Raw genomic sequence first — 13,749 nt, forward strand, 5'->3', positions numbered from 1 at the left:
TGGTGGGCTGAGCCCAAGGGTTAAGGAACCAGGTGATCCACAAGTCCGACTGGAATCAGATGCTGAAGCCAAGTGAATATGAGGCAGCCATGGGCGAGGGTCACTGCCGCAGTCCTGTACCTCGTCTCCAGGCTGACCCTCAGGTAGGATGTTGGCGCTGTCCCGCTCCTGTCGTAGGATGTACGTTCACCTGCAGAACCTCTTTTCTTCAGATTCCACCTTCCACCAGTGGATATGGCTACTTACCTCCCAAGTAGCCGAGTTCAGTCCAGTTGGAGATTAGAAGACCACCCATCTCTTACAGGTCATGGATCTGGAGAGGGTTCTTCTGGTGACACCTGCCCCCATGGGGGTGAGGACTGTGTTCATCAGGTTGCACAGCTTATGCCCCTCCCAGTGACAAGTCAGCACAGCAAGGGTTAATTAATACACAGCTGAATATATTTATAACAGAAGATTATACAGAAGGAATCTGCTGAAAAATCCAGAACACAATGCACTAGAACCAAGCGTCCGATACACTTCTCAATGCTGCCCCTTCTACCTGCGCTGGGAAACCCCTGACTAGCCCCCATGACCAAAGTGCAAAATCTGCCTGACCCCCTCACTGCCCCCTGTAGGGCAAATATGACCACAAACCAAAGGCGTGTGGCCCCAGAGCAGGGCCCTATGTAGTGTTGGCCCCCAGACCTTTGCAGAACATGATCCAATGACCCTCAGCAACACTTCCTGTGACCCTCTCTAATGACGACACAGCGGGCACTGCCAGCTGAAGGCTGTATGGGCATCCCATATAACCACCCCTCCCTGAACCTACTCACTCCTGACTCGTCGAGGGACAACACAGGCCGGTGACAACAGAGAAGACCAATCCCAGAGCAATGACATCACACAATAATTCAGATGAAGCAAATATAAGAAGTGCGATCCATCTACGGACCTCCGTCTGGAGGCCGCAGTCTAATGGAAAAGATGGCGGGGAGGTAAATCTAACAGAAGACGAGGCGCTGAGCGGAGTCACCACAACGGGGAGGGGCAGGAAGGGTCACCCCAAACACCCCTGCATAGCAGACAAGCATCCCCTGGGCCACCACCAGTCCCCCCCAGAAGTCAGCGGTCTCACTGGAGACACCCGGAGGTTACGTGTGATTAGAATAGAACCTCCAGAGCCTCACAGGAGGTGGGCGCCTCTCATGAGCGATGCCAATGGTTCACACGACTCCTCTAAGAGATCCCTGACTCTCCCAACGTGTTCTGACAGTCCCAAGTCAGCAGAGCCAGCGAAGGGTCCTCAGGGTGGTCGGCCGTCCCGTCCTGGGCCAGCTCCAGGACGATGGGGAGGTCGGAGCTGGGCGAGTTCATCAGTAGCAGAGGCTGCGGCGTGTACTGGACCAGCTGCTTCCCTGTGGACAGAACAGAGGTCAATGAGGCTGCCGGACACAAGGCGAGGCGCGAGGCACCTGACACCTTACCTGCACCGCTGGCCTCCGCCTCCGAAGACTTCTGATCCTGGGAGGATAACAGCTCCTGGATCTGCAGCCATAAACACATAGGAGGCGCTCATGAGTCATGACCCTGTGGACCCCAATACGGAAAGAGCTCTAGAACCTGATCTTGCCTACACTGTGCCAAAACCTCAGCTGTGTGAGCAGGACTAGTCCTCTGGATGTAATAAAACACTTCTATTCACAGACAGAAAGCAGAGATGTGGAAACTAAGCAGAAGTGTCACAATGTCTGAGGTCAGGTCCTCCCCATGATTTACACACTGCTGGGTCTTGGGGTGGACACTGCTGGGGCGGGGGGGGGGGGGGGGAGATGGGGGGTTGCAATGACTGGACACACGTCCATGTAAGCAGAGGTGATGAGCACATGGGGACACACACTGACCCCTGGTCACCCTCCGCAGGACCGCAACGGTTTTACGGATTCAAAGCTTCTCCAACTTTCTAACCGCTTCAGTTTTCTGCCTCTGATCTCTGTTTGCTGTCAGTGAATAAGAACACTTGTCTACATTGGTTGGACACACGTGGAGTGGGTAGATTCAGGAGGTCGCTGCTCTGGGACCCTCACTGAGGTATCCTTTAACCCTGCCCCCGAATCTGGTGACTGGTAGAGAGCCCCCGGCAATGAGATACCTACTGAGGGCATCACCGAGGAGCCGCCCACCCCGGGCACATACTCACACTGGCCAGGCTGGAGTCCAGGTCCGAGAACGGCAAGGAAGGACTGAAGAGCTGCAAGGAGAGACATCGGTAGTCAGCCCGATACGGTGTGGGGGATGGGTGGGAATCGGGGGGGGGGGGGGGGAGGTCACTCACATCCAGGAAGGTGCTGGAGTCCATGCTGAACATGCTCTGCAGACTGTCCAGATTGGAGTCGATGACATCCACGTGGTCGTTGAGCTCGCCCCTAATTATAAACAGAAGAGTAATGACAACCAGGAACTGCGAGGACAGGGCGGTACAGAGGAAGGGAGGACAGGGCGGTACAGAGGAAGGGAGGACAGGGCGGTACAGAGGAAGGGAGGACAGGGCGGTACAGAGGAAGGGAGGACAGGGCGGTACAGAGGAAGGGAGGACAGGGCGGTACAGAGGAAGGGAGGACAGGGCGGTACAGAGGAAGGGAGGACAGGGCGGTACAGAGGAAGGGAGGACAGGGCGGTACAGAGGAAGGGAGGACAGGGCGGTGCAGGAGGGAGGCCGCAGAGGGAAGGACAGGGCAGTACAGAGGAGGGAGGCCGCAGAGGGGAGGACAGGGCAGTACAGAGGAGGGAGGAGAGCGCGGTGCAGGAGGGAGGCCGCAGAGGGGAGGACAGGGCAGTACAGAGGAGGGAGGAGAGCGCGGTGCAGGAGGGAGGCCGCAGAGGGGAGGACAGGGCAGTACAGAGGAGGGAGGAGAGCGCGGTGCAGGAGGGAGGCCGCAGAGGGGAGGACAGGGCGGTACAGAGGAAGGGAGGCCGCAGAGGGGAGGACAGGGCGGTACAGAGGAAGGGAGGCCGCAGAGGGGAGGACAGGGCGGTACAGAGGAAGGGAGGCCGCAGAGGGGAGGACAGGGCGGTACAGAGGAAGGGAGGCCGCAGAGGGGAGGACAGGGCGTACAGAGGAAGGGAGGCCGCAGAGGGGAGGACAGGGCGGTACAGAGGAAGGGAGGCCGCAGAGGGGAGGACAGGGCGGTACAGAGGAAGGGAGGCCGCAGAGGGGAGGACAGGGCGGTACAGAGGAAGGGAGGCCGCAGAGGGGAGGACAGGGCGGTACAGAGGAGGGAGGAGAGCGCGGTGCAGGAGGGAGGCCGCAGAGGGGAGGACAGGGCAGTACAGAGGAGGGAGGCCGCAGAGGGGAGGACAGGGCAGTACAGAGGAGGGAGGAGAGCGCGGTGCAGGAGGGAGGCCGCAGAGGGGAGGACAGGGCGGTACAGAGGAAGGGAGGCCGCAGAGGGGAGGACAGGGCGGTACAGTGGAGGGGCCGGGGTAGCACACAGCGCTATGTTGGAGGGGCCGGGGGCAGCAGCGGAAGGCTAGTGCAGCACACAGGTATGTGTTCACTGTAATTGCTGATCCTGTCATGTCGGCCCCCAAGGTCCCACTTCTCGAACTCTGCAGAGGATCGCACTTCTCAAGCAGCAGTTTGTGCCTCAGAGCTGCTCTTCTGCGCACACATACAGCAACACTGCTTATACTGGGAGGAGGGACCACCACTCTCACGCTAAGACCCCCTACTGTAAGATGAGCCCAGCTCCCCGCCAGCAAATAAATGTAAGGCTCCGCCCACTTGTTACTGCCCGGTGCCAGGGTCATGTGACCACAAAGCTCCACCCAGTGCGATTATAAAAGGTGAAGTGGGAGTGATGCATCATGGGAGCTGTGTGCGATACAGGGACAGGCGGGATGGCTCCTGAACCTCGCTGTGCGGGGGAGGAGGACGCGGCGGGGGCCACGAGAGCCGGCATAATACACAAACACATCTGACCCGAGCTCTGTTCTGCTCTGCAGGGAGGAAGAGGAGCAGAGTCGGGACCCCTCCGACATCGGACGGCTGCTAGAAACGCTGAAAGAGAAACACAGGGAGCATGGAACCAGAGAAGTCGGGGCCACAGAGTCAGGGGCCACACAGTCATACAGCATAAGCTTCGAGGAGACTGGCAGAAGATGTGCCGGACGTAACACAGCGGCTATTTCTGGAAACTTAGCGCCGCCGAGTGCAAGCGCTCACCTACCTCTGGCCGATCCAGTGACCAGCGGGGGCCAGCGCTCCGACCCCTGCCCATCAGACCCCCCCATCCACAGGGGACAACCCCTTTACATTTTATTAACTGTTTATGGAAAGGAATCAACAAAAAAAATAAGTAAAAGATCTGTTTTTATTTTCTAGGTTTTTAATTTGGTGCCGTTCACCGATTACAGCGACACCAACTCTACTGGGGGGTTAAAGTTTTGCACAATTAAGGATTTGTTTTTGTGTCACCTAAAGTTTTATCCCCGTCAGCAAGCCCCTCGAGGGCGCCACGTGATCCCGCTGCGGGGGCCACTGCAGATAGCGCCACGTGATCCAGTGCCATCTACATGACATACTGTTACGCCAGTTTGCAGCAATAGGCCACTTGAGGAAATGTACATCATGGGACAGAAAAGGGTTAACAGAAGCGTGATCCAGAATCCTGATTACTAAATCTGAGAGAGAGCAGCCCCCCCGCCAGAGAGAGCAGAGACAGAGCAGCCCCCCTACCAGAGAGAGCAGAGACAGAGAGCAGCCCCCCTACCAGAGAGAGCAGAGACAGAGAGCAGCCCCCCTACCAGAGAGAGCAGAGACAGAGCAGCCCCCCTACCAGAGAGAGCAGAGACAGAGCAGCCCCCCTACCAGAGAGAGCAGAGACAGAGAGCAGCCCCCCTACCAGAGAGAGCAGAGACAGAGAGCAGCCCTACCAGAGAGAGCAGAGACAGAGCAGCCCCCCTACCAGAGAGAGCAGAGACAGAGAGCAGCCCCCCCCCCCCCCAACCAGAGAGAGCAGAGACAGAGAGCAGCCCCCCTACTAGAGAGAGCAGAGACAGAGAGCAGCCCCCCTGCCAGAGAGAGCAGAGACAGAGAGCAGCCCCCCTGCCAGAGAGAGCAGAGACAGAGAGCAGCCCCCCTGCCAGAGAGAGCAGAGACAGAGAGCAGCCCCCTACCAGAGAGAGCAGAGACAGAGAGCAGCCCCCCTACCAGAGAGAGCAGAGGACAGAGCAGCCCCCCTACCAGAGAGAGCAGAGACAGAGAGCAGCCCCCCTACCAGAGAGAGCAGAGACAGAGAGCAGCCCCCCTACCAGAGAGAGCAGAGACAGAGAGCAGCCCCCCTACCAGAGAGCGGAGACAGAGAGCAGCCCCCCTACCAGAGAGCGGAGACAGAGAGCAGCCCCCCTACCAGAGAGCGGAGACAGAGAGCAGCCCCCCTACCAGAGAGCGGAGACAGAGCGCTGCTGTCAGAAGCGCCGGATGCGAGACGCAGTGCGGCTCTGAACCCTGCGGCCGCAGCACATCGCGCACCTTGTCTGCAGTGTGAACACTTACCTGTCCAGGCAGGCCACACTGAGGCAGGGCTCCTGCTCCCCGGGGGCCGAGCGCCCGTCTTCTCGGGCCGACCCCTCGCTGGGATCATTCTCCTGCAGGATGGAGTCAATGAAGGTGGTCGGGGACAAGGAGTTCTCGCGCTCCTCAGCGGGAGGGGGGCTGGGTTCAGAGGTCACCTGGCTGTCAGGAGTGAGGGGCTCGTCTTTGATCAGGATGACTGGACTGCATCTACAAAAGAAGTGGGGGGCTCCATGTTACACCCCAGGCACGGCTGGCAGAGGACAGGTAGGTGGACTATACTCACCTCTCTGCCAAGCTGGGGTTTGGAGACACGGGGGGGCTGGAGCCCGCCACCTCAGTCACATCAGAGATTATGGGGCCATCGGGCGAATCGGGGGAGTAGCGTCCAGCGGCCGTGTACCCCGAGAAGGAAGCCTGGAACAGGGAAGCAGAGAATTGAGGGGTGTTACAACCCCCCCCACCCCCCGGAGAACACAGCGGACAGAGAAGGTGTAACCCCCCCCCCCCCCTCCCCCCGGAGAACACAGCGGACAGAGAAGGTGTAACCCCCCCCCCCCCTCCCCCGGAGAACAGAGCGGACAGAGAAGGTGTAAACCCTCCCCCCGGAGAACAGAGCGGACAGAGAAGGTGTAACCACCCCCCCCCTCCTCCCCCTGGAGAACACAGCGGACAGAGAAGGTGTAACCCCCCCCCCCACCCCCTGGAGAACAGAGCGGACAGAGAAGGTGTAAACCCTCCCCCCGGAGAACACAGCGGACAGAGAAGGTGTAACCACCCCCCCCTCCTCCCCCTGGAGAACACAGCGGACAGAGAAGGTGTAACCCCCCCCCCACCCCCTGGAGAACAGAGCGGACAGAGAAGGTGTAACCACCCCCCCCTCCTCCCCCTGGAGAACACAGCGGACAGAGAAGGTGTAAACCCTCCCCCCGGAGAACAGAGCGGACAGAGAAGGTGTAACCACCCCCCCCTCCTCCCCCTGGAGAACACAGCGGACAGAGAAGGTGTAACCCCCCCCCACCCCTGGAGAACAGAGCGGACAGAGAAGGTGTAAACCCTCCCCCGGAGAACAGAGCGGACAGAGAAGGTGTAACCACCCCCCCCCCTCCTCCCCCTGGAGAACAGAGCGGACAGAGAAGGTGTAACCCCCCCTCCTCCTCCCCCCGGAGAACAGAGCGGACAGAGAAGGTGTAACCCCCTCCCCCTGGAGAACACAGCGGACAGAGAAGGTGTAACCCCCCCCCCACCCCCTGGAGAACAGAGCGGACAGAGAAGGTGTAACCACCCCCCCCTCCTCCCCCTGGAGAACACAGCGGACAGAGAAGGTGTAAACCCTCCCCCCGGAGAACAGAGCGGACAGAGAAGGTGTAACCACCCCCCCCTCCTCCCCCTGGAGAACACAGCGGACAGAGAAGGTGTAACCCCCCCCCACCCCTGGAGAACAGAGCGGACAGAGAAGGTGTAAACCCTCCCCCCGGAGAACAGAGCGGACAGAGAAGGTGTAACCACCCCCCCCCCCTCCTCCCCCTGGAGAACAGAGCGGACAGAGAAGGTGTAACCCCCCCTCCTCCCCCCGGAGAACAGAGCGGACAGAGAAGGTGTAACCCCTCCCCCTGGAGAACAGAGCGGACAGAGAAGGTGTAACCCCTCCCTCCCCCCGGAGAACAGAGCGACAGAAGGTGTAACCCTCCTCCCCCGGAGACAGAAGGTGTACTCCCCCCCCCCCCCTTCCCCGGAGAACAGAGCGGACAGAGAAGGTGTAAACCCCCTCCCCCCCGGCAGACAGAGAAGGTGTAAAACCCCCCCTCCCCCCTGAGAACAGAGCGGACAGAGAAGGTGTAACCCCCCCCCCCCCCCCCCCCCCGGAGACAGAGCGGACAGAGAAGGTGTAAACTACCCCAGCGGACAGAGAAGGTGTAAACCCCCCTCCCCCCGGCGGACAGAGAAGGTGTAACCCCCTCCCCTGGAGAACAGAGCGGACAGAGAAGGTGTAACCCCTCCCTCCCCCCGGAGAACAGAGAAGGTGTAACCCACCCCCCCACCCCCCTCCCCCCGGAGAACAGAGCGGACGTAACCCCCCCCCCCCTCCCCCCGGAGAACAGAGCGGACAGAGAAGGTGTAACTCCCACCCGGGAAAACAGAGCGGACAGAGGTGTAACCCCCCCCCCCCCGGAGAACAGAGAAGGTGTAACCACTCCCCCCGGAGAACAGAGAAGGTGTAACCACTCCCCCCGGAGAACAGAGAAGGTGTAACCACTCCCCCCGGAGAACAGAGAAGGTGTAACTAAGAAAGCGTTCTGCGGGTCTTACAGGGAAAGCAGTCGCTCCGTGCACCGGCTCCAGAGAATACGGGCGGCTGTACTTTGGTAGGGAATGGGTTGGACTACTGTCATTCAGCATGAGAGGTCTGTAAGAGAAGAGCAAGGGGTTAACATCATAGATCTGTCGCTCCCCCTCCGACATCACCCATAGATCTGCCCCCCCCCCCCCCCATCACCTATAGATCGGCTGCTCCCCCCCACCCCACATCACCCATAGATCTGCCCCTCCTCCCTCCCACATCACCCGTAGATCTGCCCCTCCTCCCTCCCACATCACCCGTAGATCTGCCCCTCCTCCCTCCCACATCACCATAGATCTGCCCCTCCTCCCTCCCACATCAGCCATAGATCTGCCCCTCCTCCCTCCCACATCAGCCGTAGATCTGCCCCTCCTCCCTCCCACATCAGCCGTAGATCTGCCCCTCCTCCCTCCCACATCAGCCGTAGATCTGCCCTCCTCCCTCCCACAATCAGCCGTAGATCTGCCCCTCCTCCCTCCCACATCAGCCGTAGATCTGCCCCTCCTCCCTCCCACATCAGCCGTATATCTGCCCCCTCCTCCCTCCCACATCAGCCGTAGATCTGCCCCTCCTCCCTCCCACATCACCCGTGATCTGCCCCTCCTCCTCCCAATCAGCCGTAGATCGGCCCTCCTCCTCCCACATCAGCCGTAGATCTGCCCCTCCTCCCTCCAGCATCAGCCGTAGATCTGCCCTCCTCCTCCCACCTCAGCCGTAGATCTGCCCCTCCTCCCTCCCACATCAGCCGTAGATCTGCCCCTCCTCCTCCTCCCACATCAGGCCGTAGATCTGCCTCCTCCTCCCACTCAGCCGTAGATCTGCCCCTCCTCCCTCCCACATCAGCCGTAGATCTGCCCCTCCTCCCTCCCACATCAGCCGTAGATCTGCCCCTCCTCCCTCCCACATCAGCCGTAGATCTGCCCCTCCTCCCTCCCACATCAGCCGTAGATCTGCCCCTCCTCCCTCCCACATCAGCCGTAGATCTGCCCCTCCTCCCCTCCCACATCAGCCGTAGATCTGCCCCTCCTCCCTCCCACATCAGCCGTAGATCTGCCCCTCCCTCCCTCCCACATCAGCCGTAGATCTGCCCCTCCTCCCTCCCACATCAGCCGTAGATCTGCCCCTCCTCCCTCCCACATCAGCCGTAGATCTGCCCCTCCTCCCTCCCACATCAGCCGTAGATCTGCCCCTCCTCCCTCCCCACATCAGCCGTAGATCTGCCCCTCCTCCCTCCCACATCAGCCGTAGATCTGCCCCTCCTCCCTCCCACATCAGCCGTAGATCTGCCCCCTCATCCTCCCTCCCACATCAGCCCGTAGATCTGCCCCTCCTCCCTCCCACATCAGCCGTAGATCGCCCCTCCTCCCTCCCACATCAGCCCGTAGATCTGCCCCTCCTCCCTCCCACATCACCCGTAGATCTGCCCCTCCTCCCTCCCACATCACCCGTAGATCTGCCCCTCCTCCCTCCCACATCACCCGTAGATCTGCCCCTCCTCCCTCCCACATCACCCGTAGATCTGCCCCTCCTCCCTCCCACATCACCCGTAGATCTGCCCCTCCTCCCTCCCACATCACCCGTAGATCTGCCCCTCCTCCCTCCCACATCACCCGTAGATCTGCCCCTCCTCCCTCCCACATCACCCGTAGATCTGCCCTCCTCCCCTCCCACATCACCCGTAGATCTGCCCCTCCTCCCTCCCACATCACCCGTAGATCTGCCCCTCCTCCCTCCCACATCACCCGTAGATCTGCCCCTCCTCCCTCCCACATCACCCGTAGATCTGCCCCTCCTCCCTCCCACATCACCCGTAGATCTGCCCCTCCTCCCTCCCACATCACCCGTAGATCTGCCCTCCTCCCTCCACATCACCCAGATGGATCTGCCCCTCCTCCCTCCCACAATCACCCCGTAGATTCTGCCCCTCCTCCCTCCCACATCACCCGTAGATCTGCCCCTCCTCCCTCCCACATCACCCGTAGATCTGCCCTGTCACCTATAGATCTGCCTATATACACACTGTATATATATATCTATAGGTTATTTTGTGCTCTGTCAGTATTGATGAACTGAAGGTCGTCCACACGAGATCGGTGGGGGTCCGACTTCAGCCCCCGCCATCAGCGCTGTGCGCTGGAACATGCACGGAGGCAGCAGAGCTGCGCATGTTTGGTGGCTGCGCAGTGCTGGGTGCTGCTCCAGCGCATGATCCGGGGCACAGCGCCCCATTCTAACAGCTGATTGGTGGGGTGTCGGGAGTCAGACCCCCGATCTGATAACAGATCCTAAGGATGGGCCGTCAGTATCGCCGTCTGCGGAGGGGGGGCTCCGGCACTCACATTTTACGTTTCACCCCCAGAATCCGGTTGGACTGGACCAGAGAAATGAGGAACTGGATGAGCTGGAGACAGAAAAGAGAAGGTTAGGTCCATGGAATCCGGACACCCCCTGGCAGAACGTGGCAGAGTGTACCCCCCCCAGTGGGCCCCGGCAGAGTGTACCCCCCCCCCCCACCCCCAGTGGGCCCCAGCAGAGGTGTACCCCCCCCCCCCCAGTGGGCCCCAGCAGAGTGTACCCCCCCCCCCCCCCAGTGGGCCCCAGCAGAGTGTACCCCCCCCCCCCCCCCCGTGGGCCCCAGCAGAGTGTACCCCCCCCCCCCCGGGGCCCAGCCTAGTGTACCCCCCCCCCCCCGTGGGCCCCAGCAGAGTGTACCCCCCCCCCCCCCCGTGGGCCCCAGCAGAGTGTACCCCCCCCCCCCCCCGTGGGCCCCAGCAGAGTGTACCCACCCCCCCCCCCCGTGGGCCCCAGCAGAGTGTACCCCCCCCCCCCCCGTGGGCCCCAGCAGAGTGTACCCCCCCCCCCCCCCGTGGGCCCCAGCAGAGTGTACCCCCCCCCCCGTGGGCCCCAGCAGAGTGTACCCCCCCCCACGTGGGCCCCAGCAGAGTGGACCCCCCCCCCCCCGTGGGCCCCAGCAGAGTGGACCCCCCCCCGTAGCTGAGGGTAGTAGTGACATGCGGCCCCCCGCTCACCTTATTGACCACCTTCTGCTGCTGGGCATGCTTCTGGCGCAGACTGGCCACCTCCCTCCAGAGAGATTCATTCTCACTGCAGAAGCAGAAAACGGTTAGCAAATACCAGACGGCCTGGGAAAGCTGGGTGACAACCCTCGTGACAGCCGTTACGGTTGCCTGGTTGTCACTCAGCTTTCCCAGAAGCAGATTAGCTAGAACGTGTGGGTCACTCACTGCTTCATGGCCAGCAGGCGGCAGTCTATGCTTTCTTGCTTCCCCTTCATGACTTGCACGTCCGTCAGCAGCTTACTGACATTGTCCTGATGAACCTTCACCTCCACCGTTTTGGTTCCCGACAGCTGAGGACAGAAACGGTGACGTCACATGAAGCGGAGGCTGACCCCCTGCCCGCCCACCCGCCGCCGGCGGCACTCACGTTGTTAACCTTCCTCTTGATGTTCTCCAGTAAATGCTCGTGACCGCGGATGAAGTACGGATGCTGGAATTCGGTGTCGTCCTTCTCTGGCTTCACCAGACCCCCCTGCTCTATGTGGACCACCTTCCTGAAGCCGTCTGAGGAGAAGACAACGCTGAAGGTTAAATCGCAGTCATGCCCCTACGCTGGGCAGACTGGCCAGAGGGCATGTGAGGGGCCCCGCACCACCAGGACCGGGGGGCGACAGCGCGCCGATACTCACACATATTGAGCTGCCTCACGAAGCTCGCCATGTTGTTGTGCTTGAAGTATTTAGGAAGAACTTCTTTGGCGAAACATCCCTGGTCAAAGACGTGAAAGCTGTTCCCTTCCTGAAAAGAAGGAGGACATGAGAGGGGCAAAAAACGGGGGCCGAAGTCAGGAAACGGGGGCCGAAATGGCCTTGGAAAAGCAGAGCGTGGGGGGGGGGGGGGACAAGGCACATGCCGGACACGCCGGGGGGCTCCTGCACAGGCCGCACACGCCGGGGGGAAGGGGGGCTCCCGCACAGGCCGCACACGCCGGGGGGGGTCCCGCACAGGCCGCACACGCCGGGGGGGGGGGGGGCTCCCGCACAGGCTGCTCACGCCGGGGGGGGGGCTCCCGCACAGGCCGCACACGCCGGGGGGGGGGGGGGGGGGCTCCCGCACAGGCCGCACACGCCGGGGGGGCTCCCGCACAGGCTGGAGGGCACTGCACTGTATGGACCACTACATAACGGGGGCAGATCACCAAACACACGACAGGGAACATTTCTAGTTTGGGGCACATTTCTGGGACGCGCAGCTGAGGGCGAGGTTCTGTCCGGAGCAGGCAGGGTGTCGGGGCTGCAGACAATCAGCTCGGAGCAGACTGCCCCCCTCTGCTGGACGCCGGCCAGACCGCTACTTGTGGCAAGAACATCACACCCCCAGAACAGAGCAAATGATAAACATGTGTGAGCCGGGGGATCAGCTTACAGAGCTGCACTTGGCGCAGGACACGGGAAACACACAATGAGGGGATGACCGAATGGAGAAACATGAAACGCGATCCAAACCGGAGCAACGAGAACCGCAGAGGCCACTGACCCCCAGGACGACATCCGGTAAAGACACAACCAGACTGATAACAGAACAGCAGCGGTCACAGACTCAGGGCACACAGAGTCAGCAGTCCTCTCATCATCAGAGGATGGATGGATTCAGCGTTCATGTCCTCATCATTAGGGGGTCAGGGCCAGCAGTCATGTCATCATCATCATTAGGGGGTCAGGGCCAGCAGTCATGTCATCATCATCATTAGGGGGTCAGGGCCAGCAGTCATGTCATCATCATCATTAGGGGGTCAGGGCCAGCAGTCATGTCATCATCATCATTAGGGGGGTCAGGGCCAGCAGGTCATGTCATCATCATCATCATTAGGGGTCAGGGCCAGCAGTCATGTCATCATCATCATCATCATTAGGGGGTCAGGGCCAGCAGTCATGTCATCATCATCATCATTAGGGGGTCAGGGCCAGCAGTCATGTCATCATCATCATTAGGGGGTCAGGGCCAGCAGTCATGTCATCATCATCATTAGGGGGTCAGGGCCAGCAGTCATGTCATCATCATCATTAGGGGGTCAGGGCCAGCAGTCATCATCATCATCATCATTAGGGGGTCAGGGCCAGCAGTCATCATCATCATCATTAGGGGGTCAGGGCCAGCAGTCATGTCATCATCATCATTAGGGGGTCAGGGCCAGCAGTCATCTCATCATCATTAGGGGGTCAGGGCCAGCAGTCAGTCATCAGCATCATCATCTCATTAGGGGGTCAGGGCCAGCAGTCATGTCATCATCATCATCTTAGGGGGTCAGGGCCAGCAGTCATGTCATCATCATCATTAGGGGGTCAGGGCCAGCAGTCAGTCATCATCTCATCATTAGGGGGTCAGGGCCAGCAGTCATGTCATCATCATCATCATTAGGGGGTCAGGGCCAGCAGTCATGTCATCATCATCATTAGGGGGTCAGGGCCAGCAGTCATGTCATCATCATCATCATTAGGGGGTCAGGGCCAGCAGTCATGTCATCATCATCATCATTAGGGGGTCAGGGCCAGCAGTCATGTCATCATCATCATCATTAGGGGGTCAGGGCCAGCAGTCATCTCATCATCATTAGGGGGTCAGGGCCAGCAGTTCATCATCATCATTAGGGGGTCAGGGCCAGCAGTCATGTCATCATCACATTAGGGGGTCAGGGCCAGCAGTCATCATCATCATCATTAGGGGGTCAGGGCCAGCAGTCATGTCATCATCATCATCATTAGGGGGTCAGGGCCAGCAGTCATGCATCATCATCATCATTAGGGGGTCAGGGCCAGCGTAGTCATCAT

General features: G+C 60.4%; 1 protein-coding gene across 1 annotated transcript; it reads right to left on the minus strand.

Annotated features, from left to right (window-relative positions):
• Positions 1-419: 419 nt before the first annotated feature.
• Positions 420-12,471, minus strand: HSF1 (heat shock transcription factor 1). Its single transcript, XM_044273206.1, has 14 exons — positions 12,427-12,471; positions 11,611-12,085; positions 11,349-11,485; positions 11,147-11,271; positions 10,931-11,006; positions 10,241-10,302; positions 7,871-7,967; positions 5,847-5,977; positions 5,543-5,770; positions 3,968-4,045; positions 2,321-2,411; positions 2,186-2,236; positions 1,473-1,533; positions 420-1,403 (listed from the first exon to the last, which is right to left on the minus strand). The coding sequence occupies exons 1-14, from the start codon at positions 12,469-12,471 to the stop codon at positions 1,225-1,227; spliced, it is 1,836 nt and encodes a 611-aa protein (XP_044129141.1). The 3' UTR covers positions 420-1,224.
• Positions 12,472-13,749: the final 1,278 nt, after the last annotated feature.

The sequence above is a fragment of the Bufo gargarizans genome, unplaced genomic scaffold (assembly GCF_014858855.1).
Source record: "Bufo gargarizans isolate SCDJY-AF-19 unplaced genomic scaffold, ASM1485885v1 fragScaff_scaffold_474_pilon, whole genome shotgun sequence".
Taxonomy (NCBI): domain Eukaryota; kingdom Metazoa; phylum Chordata; class Amphibia; order Anura; family Bufonidae; genus Bufo; species Bufo gargarizans.